The sequence below is a fragment of the Ostrinia furnacalis genome, unplaced genomic scaffold (genome assembly GCF_004193835.3).
Source record: "Ostrinia furnacalis isolate ACB-3 unplaced genomic scaffold, ASM419383v2 OfSCF0213, whole genome shotgun sequence".
In the NCBI taxonomy this organism is placed as follows: domain Eukaryota; kingdom Metazoa; phylum Arthropoda; class Insecta; order Lepidoptera; family Crambidae; genus Ostrinia; species Ostrinia furnacalis.
This window is the reverse complement of record NW_021130452.1, coordinates 488,095-497,725: the sequence shown is the minus strand read 5'-3', so window position 1 is coordinate 497,725 and position 9,631 is coordinate 488,095. Positions and strand designations below refer to the sequence as shown.

General features: G+C 37.3%; 1 protein-coding gene across 1 annotated transcript in view; it reads left to right on the top strand.

Moving 5' to 3' along the window:
• The first annotated feature begins 9,359 nt into the window (after positions 1 to 9,359).
• The window catches only part of LOC114356492 (putative fatty acyl-CoA reductase CG5065), a 34,533-nt gene continuing 34,261 nt past the window's right edge, over positions 9,360 to 9,631 (top strand). The window contains 1 exon segment of the mRNA XM_083287606.1: positions 9,360 to 9,455. Coding sequence (XP_083143732.1) covers positions 9,360 to 9,455 — 96 coding nt within the window.

The following is a 9,631-nucleotide window of genomic DNA, read 5'->3' as shown; positions in this document are numbered from 1 at the left end:
TGTCTTTAATCTAAATGTTAACAGTGTATGTCTAGCTACCACGAGTATATTTTTTAAAACATTTTATGCAAAATAAGGCAGACATTGACCGCAATTGCAATGAGATGCAGTCTGATTCATATGTATTTTTTGAAAGAATACAACACAATTCTTTCGTATTTATACCTGCAGCTTCGGATGCATGCGTGTATTGTTTTAAACTTTCATGGTCACTAACAGAATAATTTCATTCATTTTTATTGATGGGATTGCTACGATGTACCGATATGGGTATATATCGTTTCATCTACGAAGACGCGCCCCACCAATTTTTGGTCGAGGGATGCGGGGAGTTTGATCCGAGCAAACCGAGCGGCATTATTGTAGTGTGCGTGTGCACTCATGGATGATTTAGCGTGTACGGATAACACTCAAACATTAGCGGAAGAATGGTGGGGCGCGTCTTCGTGGATGAAACTGATATGACTGTCTGCCCATAACATTTCACCCGCCAGTTCCTCGGTTACATCGTGACCATGGCGCTTGCAACAGTGCCGAAATATCGGAGACTCGAAATTAAGGTACACAAGTATATTAAGTCCATTTTTAAAAATAACTAAATTGGTCATATCTTAAAACATAAACTTGTTCGATGCGTCTTAGACTCAGCTACCTCCAGTGTCAGTGTGACGTGCTAATTTTGGGACACCCTGTATGTATACTTAGCACCCGTGCAAAGCCGGAGCGGGTCACTAGTTATTAAATTGAACCTGCAACAGCTGGCACTGTAGATTGTAAACCACCAAGCTAAGCTAAGTCAATTAATTAACAGAGAAAGTAAAATACAATCTAATCGTATTCTAATAAATTCAGTCGGGCTACGACGCACAGTGTTGCCACGGCCGGACAAAAACCAAATTTTGGAAACTGACCGTAAACGAAAATTGATTAACTATTATTCAAACTGAATATGTGTGTCGTGAAAATGCAAAATATTGAGGATAGATTGCTAACAGAAATGAAAATATGACTGGTCAAAGAAGGGCGTCCGATAACAAGGTTTCCTTGGAACAAAAATATTGCTTTAAAATATTCATTTAGGCACTGTTTGGTCAATTGACAATATTTACACGATTAAAAATATGGGTTATAGAGTTCAAGGTACTGTCTTTTAGAAAATGTATTTGTGTTTATAGAACTTAAGCCTATTTATTTAATAAAAAATAACAAAATCAGTGATTGAAAACGACCTTAAAAATTATACTCACAACTACTCACAAGGCTGAAAGTACATACTTTCCATTACTTTCCGTAACGAAATATTGATAGAAATTATCCTCAGATATTATATTTTCATGTTGTAGAACAAATTTTGCTACGACATACTACCCGCGCTGTTTTTAGCGATTTTCGAAACTAAGAATTTTTCCGAAACGCTGTTTGAGAATTGGATCAAGTTCCTGTAAACAAGCGGTCAATTACACATGGTAACATACTTAACGTCATTACAAAGGTGCACCAAGAAATACATTTGGATGATATAAGCCTATCGAGCTATGGAAAGCCACAAACCTTAATCATTAAGCTGAAGTTAGATGATATTTTGCATTAATTTTTGTTCCAAGTTTGTACTAAAATATGTACCAATTTCAAAACTTAAACATAACATACGTTTTGTAATGTCAAGCATTTTAATTAGAAGAGATCTGCCAAGTGCGAGTTGTGCTAGCGTACAGAAGGTTCCGTATTAGTCTGTTAATTCTTTTTATTATTTCCTACACGTGGACCCCATTTTACCCCCTTAAGGGTTGAATTTTGTAAAATCCCGTCTTAGTGAGCACCTACGTTCTAAAAGGAACCCCCTTGCAAAATTTGAGACTCCTAGCACTTGTAGTTTCTGAGATTTCGTGATGAGTGAGTCAGTCTGATCTTTCGCTTTTAGTATAAATTAGATTTACTTTCAGTGGTTAAGGAAAAGTCCTTTTTATAATATTAGTGTTGTACAAATATAATATTGATTTACCTGTAAGTCCTGCAACTTAGTATGCGTGTAAATATATTTTTGTACAGTCATCGTAGGTATATGAGATTGCCTCCATACAGAAGTACCTAAATGAAACTATCACAAGATCTACTTTAATCGAAATAATTGTACACCACTGGTCACGGTCTACTGAACTGTTTAAATGATTAATTAAACTCATTTAGGTATTTTTGCAAATAGGCTTTTAAAAAGCTCTTTGACACGTCCCAGTATTAACCCTACCACTGCTTCGGGACAATTAATGGGCCAGTGCTGAAAAGAAGCAGCGCAAGAAACTCAGTCACTATTGTCAGCGTCGTTTTCAAGGGTTTACCTACATTATGTATTTAGCTAAAGTTATTTAGTAGGCACCTATTTATAATTGTTTCTAACGGCTCAGATAAATTACGGTCTGTCACAAATTTTACAAAACCTTTCTTTGTAATGTCACCAGCGTTGATTTTGCTTTGAGTCTTCCTACGCCAACATTAGGGTCATAAACCTTGCCAAATTAGTGCTTACAGTAGTTAAACACCTCAATGTTACACACTAATGATAGCGCATGCCCATGCCCTCACAAGGTGCCAGAAATAACTGTCCAAGTGTGACCGGACTTGCAATTTAAAGGTTCCGTACTTTCGGATGATTTTGAACACTGTATTTTCTCGTATATAAAAATCTCATAAAAGTCATTTATTTATGCAAGTTAGAGATGAGACGTATTTACTAGAACAGATCCACACACTAGGTATTTTACAGTACTAAGCGGCACCTATTTTTAAATACGCCAACTTTTAAGTTGACAGTCCTAAGCCTGTTGAAGTATGAAGGGGGGAATTATTATTCAATTTCAAATTGCATTATTCATACTACGGTTGTATCTTTTCAAAGAAAATTGTATTTTAAAGTCATATTACGTGGATTAGTCCGCACTAGTCGCGTCAAGTATGCTAAATTACTACGTAACTACTAGGTGGAATAGGTATTTGGATCGAGTATTAATAAATACTAGGAATAGGTGCACCTAGTATCAAATTTACCTAGTATAACCCATCTCTAATGCAAGTAGGCTTTAAAAAAGCACTTTTACACGTCACAGTGTTAACCCTACCACTGCTTCAGGACAATAAATGGGCCAGTGCTGAGAAGAAGCAGCGCAAGAAACTCGGTCACTATTGTCAGCCTCTTTTTCAAAGGTTTGAGATGATGGCTGAGATGACAATGATGATGATGATGATGATGATTTACCTATAGAAGATAAAATCCGAGAAAATCCATTGCACCCGTCCGAAGCCGGGGCGGGTCGCTAGTAAAATAACAATAATAACCTTCCTGACATCATTTAATAATGAAGTTTTTGCTTGAGGTGACCTGTGTGTGACAAATCATTACAATCTCATCAAGTTGCGCATTGTGTTTTAAGATTAAGGGTAATTACTTGCATGTATTCTGATAATGATGAAAGGAATTGTCTTTCAATTTGAAGACTTTTATTAGCAGTTCATACTTTCATTAAAGGTATTTTTTTAATAAAGATTATTAGCAATTTGTATTTCCCAAATTACTAATAGTCCCATTAGCTTCTTGTGGTAAGCTAAATAAGCTTGTGTTACGAGTGGGCTCATCACAATAGTCGAGCGGCGCGGTGGGATAGTTATTGTGTTACTACCTTGAAAGCCTTGAAACCTTACTGAAAACGCACACTGCGTTGGACCTCCCACTAGGTATTCACAAACATTACTATTTTTTTTTATGCTAGACAAGGCAGGTATTTGACCGCAATCGCATTTGGTGTTAAGTGGGATGCAGTCTAGGATGGTACATATCTGCCTTATAGTGTTCAGGAAATACAGCAGCAGGCAGCGAATTCCAGTCCCTGGCTGTTCACATTATAAACGAGATATAAAGTCTCACAGTGCGCGTGGACGCACAGAGTGACACACGAACCAATCACAGAGCTCTATTCAACGCTGTGCGTTCGATTTTCTGCTTCACTTAAGCAAGCATCGTTTGTGAATACGGGCGAAAGACGTGTTGCGAACTTTTTGGCTACTTTGGATGTCACGAACTACCTATTTGACACTGAGTGTACTTACCAGTATTTTTCGTATGTTTGTACAATGTGATGCGAGTTATTTTTCGTGTCTACAGCAACCAGGAAGCTACAAGTAATAATTTGACAGTAAATGTATAAATAAGCGACTTGCGAAGTGCCGTATGTGTCAAATTGATTCTAATTTAAAGATAAATATTGCCCTAGCAGTGGATATAGCAAATTATCGAAGGGGAAAAACAAAAACATCGCTTATAGCATTGGTTCCCAAACTTATTTGAGACGCGCCCCTCTCGACAATACAAAAAATTCCCCCTCCTCCAGTCAAGATTATTTATTGGTCGTATCGAGCAGTCAGTTTTTTATCCTTAAGTACACAGATGGCCCGCGCTCCCCTTTAAAGGTCTTTGCGCCTCCCCTGAGGGGCGCGCCCCCATTTTGGGAACCACTGACTTTTAGGAACGATGACGACAGTTTATCGGATCCTGATGTAACAGAGAAGTCAACAACTATTGTTTAATTCTGCATAGTAAAAAAAACAAAGCCTAGGCTCAGACCACCGACTTTTTTTATGCGTAACATATTTGACCATAATCGCACCTGATGTTAAGTGAGATGCAGTCTAGGATGGTACATATCTGCCCTGTAAGTGCTTATTCACTCCACCTTTTATAATGCAAACAGCTAGGGACTGGAATTCGCTGTCTGCTGCTGTCTTTCCCAAGCATTATAGTCCGGGCCTCTCCAAGGCGAGAGTGAATAGGCACTAACAGGGCAGATATGTACCATCCTAGACTGCATCTCACTTAACATCGGTTGTGATTCCAGTCAAATATCTGCTTTGTGCTGCATAAAAAACGTCCAATTAACCGGCTAATTTAACCACTAATTTAGTATTTTTTATAAACTTAGACTCTAGAAGAAACGAATAATAAAAAAATGATTTATTGATTCGTGTGCCTTGACCGCGTAGGTACATGATAACATCTAATTTAACAAAAAAAATGATAAGTAAACCCTCATGTCTGCTGCAATTTCAAAAATATTTAATTACCATTTTACTATTTTTTTGGCTATTTTGAATTTAAATACTAACGACCGCCCGCGACTTCGTACGCGTGGACCCCGTTTTACCCCCTTAGGGGTTGAATTTTGCAAAATCCCGTCTTAGTGAGCACCTACGTTCTAAAAGGAAACTACGTTCTAAATCTACTAATCCACGTTGCAAATTTTGTCAATGTCAATGTCACAGCTGCGACGGTTCAGTGTAGGACATGTATACAGTGTTACCGCACACGTCATTCACAGTCCGATGTGTCAAAACTTAACCAAACATGCGCAAGAGTGCTCGACGTTAATTTGCGCAAATATGGACGCCAACCGATCGCAAACATGGTACAGTCAGCGTCAAATAGTTCGTGACTCCTAAAGTAGCTAGACAAAAATTTCATAACACAACCTTATTTGAATTGCAACAAAGACGTGTAGCGATCTTATTGGCTACATTGGGTGTGACGGACGAACTACTTTACGNGAAAGTATTCGAAAAAACTTATCGCATTTTATTGTCCGATTTGATTATTTTTCGTTTAGAGTATTGCAGTGCAATGGTGTTGTGAGGAGATGTTTTAATGTCTTTGTTTAAAATAATTTATCATAAGGTAAGTATCATTTTTTTTTGTTTCAAGAATGAAAATGAGCTGGGAGTATTAGTCTTATGTGAAAATAGGGTAATTCCAGGATACATGCCCCAGTGGGATAGGTGCCGCGATTTTAAGTACACTATGTTACAAGCAATTTAGCCTAAAGTTATAGTACGTATAATAGAAAGGGACCTCCCTGTACCACTTTTCGCCTCGCAAACCATCAAAGAGTGCGTTCGTTTAGCCAGTGAGAGCAAAAATCTTCCGCGGCCAGACCTTAGCGAGCGTCGAAATAATATTGGTAAGTATCTTTAAATGGATAATTTTTTTGTCAGCTGTAAAATGAAGCAGATTTTTATATAATTTGATAGACTATCTTATAAATTATACGGGATAGCTATGTTTAATTCGATTTTTAGTGTTATTATATTTTTTATTAAAAAAGGCACCTATCCGGTGCTAAAAGGATAGTTGCCTAATTTTTTTTGGGTATAGATGCCCTTAGGGCCATGCCCCATGCACCTAGGGGCATCTATCCTAACCTGCTCTTTTTGTCACAGGTATCAAGTAAGAAGAAAAAAAGAATGTAGTACGGCTAACCTTATGAAAGTAATAAATAGGGTGCCCTTCTGATCGAATTACCTTTTTACCCGACTGCGCTAGAATGAGTAGTATTATTTTTAATAAAAAATATTAAATTCTATTTTTAATTCATTTAATAACAAACAACCTTAAATAATAATACTTGGCTTGTTTGATTTCAAAATGCATGTGATCCTTAGAATTCAAAAACTATATTAACGAGTCATCTATCGCTGCATCAGGCATCTATCCTTTGAAGCAATCATACAGTGAGTCTTCTATCCCCCACATTAGGCGTCTATCCCACTTTTTAGAGGTCAATTAAAATGGTATTTTCTCAGAATCGGTATAACTTAAACTAAAATAATTTTAGTAATATCATAGACGAAAGACCAAAGTTTACAGATACTAAGGTCAAAATGTTGATAAAAACTTACTGACTGAGTTACAGAGCTGTTTCAAAAAGTGGGGCATCTATCCTGGAGTTACCCTATATATATGTTTGTGGTTTATAATTCACGCGCCCTCACAGAAATCCTTTTTTTAATAAAATAGGGACAAATTTAGAATCGACATATGACACTTTTTGTGTTTTTTTTTAACGATTTGATTAATTTTAACTTATAAAATTGCTTCTATCGATACTCCGCTTGTAAGAAAAGGATAATAAGTAGTATTTCATGCATATGTGTATTATAATTTTATTTTCTATGTTAGAGAAAACAGTAAGCAAATGGCGTCAGATAATATTAATGTTTTAAACTTTCAACTAGTGTCTTATTAAGAAAAGGATAATAAGTAGTATTTCATGCATATGTGTATTATAATTTTATTTTCTATGTTAGAGAAAACAGAAAGCAAATGGCGTCAGATAATATTAATGTTTTAAACTTTCAACAACCTACATATAAAATATCTAAGTGATATCTTTAGCATTACTGTAACACTTTTTAGGTACGTTATAATGTTCATTAGGTTTAAACGTCATAAAAATGGATTGCTTTAGTGTTAATCAGGGTACCGAAACAATAATTTAGAATCCTTTAATCACGTCATGATCCCCTACTCCACGTCTTTCAATTTTATCTGTCTCCAATTAGGTAGGNCATATAATAGCTTCATGCATTGTAAATTTTACCGCATTCTACTCAAAAGCATTTAAACTAAGTCAAAACTGATTTAAAGTGATAGTCTGACTTTAAAACGTAAATCAATCTTTTAACTTCAGTGAATATACAGCTTGCGTGTTACTTGGGCTCGCAAGGTAATCAAAACCTAAAGGGTACTTCCAGTCGACCTAGAATCTTGAAATTTGGCATGAATCAACGTTTTATAGCACACATAAAGGAAAAATTCCGAAAACCTTAAATTTTTAGTTACATTACAAAATATATATTTTTTAATAAATATAAACTTATGAATTTCATTTAATAATAATAATAGCGAAGAGCTTCGACCAACATCTAAAGAAGCTCTCGCTAGATGGTTGGCTCAAGGGTCAGATTCAAAAGGCGGTGATCCTCAGCACGGCACGCATTGTCCGGAGGTTCCTCAGCCTGTGACCCTGACCACCGGTAGCCTGGGCCCTGCTCCGCTGCCAGCGGGTTAACTATTTTTAAGATTTTTGTTTTTATAATGTATTTTTATTTTTTGATAATAATTACATTGTAAAAAGAAAAAAATAAAAATAAGAAAGTAAGATGAATAAAGGAATAATAATAATAAATAATAAATATCCTTGGACATTTTACACTACGCCGCTAGCCCCAAACTAAATTTTGCAATAAAAATACCATAGTTATGACTCGATTGTCGTAATGAACGAACTTTGTAAACCTTGCAGGTTTGTACGGAACCCTCGGTGCGCGAGTCCGACTCGCACTTGGCCGGTTTTTTTTTATCCACAACGAGGAAGCTCTTGGTCTGTTCTTACTTGATGGTAAGTGATGATCAGGCCGAAGGTGGAAGCGAGCTTCACCCGGAATCCTCAACCACGGAGGAACTGGTTATCTTACCTCTAACTGCCGGAACACAACAATGCTGTTAACATTGTTGTTATGGCGACAGACTTAGGTACGATGGTGGTAGCTAGCCAGGCGGACTTAGAACAAGCCCTACCACCAACCAAACCGAACAGAAGAATCTGCCTCCACTGAATCGAACCCGGGACTTCTGCGTCTGAAGCAGGTGGTCTTACCACTAGACCACAGAGGCGGTTGGTTGACTACGTTGACTGTACAGGGCTTGTTGCGTCACATGTTAACGATAACGACTGACGATTTTTTCGCTATAAATTCATTATAGCAAGTCTTAATGGCGGTTTATTTATAGATGTTACTTACGTGCAATTTTTAAGCCATCGTCAGGTCATTTAGTCTTAAATTCAGAGAGTGATTTGGCCTAAACTCCCCCACTGGCCAGTGAAGGATTAGTGAAGCCTGATCCTCGCATTATTTGTCCCTAAGTGCCCTCTTGCGACATCTACGAGATGAATGAGAGTGGCTCTATATACTAGCTCTGCTGGAATCATACACAACATTCTCATTAAATATTAAATGTGATTTTAAATAAAAAAACTAGAAAAAGACCAATTCTACATTTTCTTCTAGTAAATTAGAGAGACAAATGGAAGGCAGACGTGCTCGGTAGGGCACCGACGAGATGGTCAGACGCGGTGAGGAAAACGGTGGGCAGCGTTTGACCGCAGTCTGTGGAGGAACACTATACGGGGTGGAAAAAATAAGTGATCTCACTCGATTATTTCTAAACTATAAAGATATTCCAAAACTTGTTACTGATCCTGAAAGTGCTTCACGAGCTCTATCCAACGGTACCAATAATAGGTTACAAAATAACCAGTTTTTCGATATCCTGTATAGTTTAGAAATATTGAGTGAGATCACGTCTTATCGTTTCCACCCTGTATGTGGTCGCAATTCGCATCCTCATCAATGAGGGGAGCAAGAAGAATAAAGAGGGTCGCCTGCTGTGGAAACTAAATGAACTGATGAAGATGACGTGTGCTAAATAAACTATTTTCTCTTTATTTATTTAAGATCTTCTGTTTCCAGACGTCACCATGGTGAGCTGCAAGGATGACGTCACGGCGCAAATCCCACAGTTCTACGCTGGCAGGTCCATCTTCATCACGGGAGCCACGGGATTCATGGGGAAGGTTAGTGATGATTCATTAATGTCTTTACGTAGAAATTCAAAATTTTTAGTAGTATGTAGGGCAGACATATCGGTCCACCCTCTTTCGCAGTCTTTTATTACAATTGCCTCACGTACCACCTTTCACCAACTCACTCATCATCATCATTATCATCATCATCATCTCAGTCACAGGAC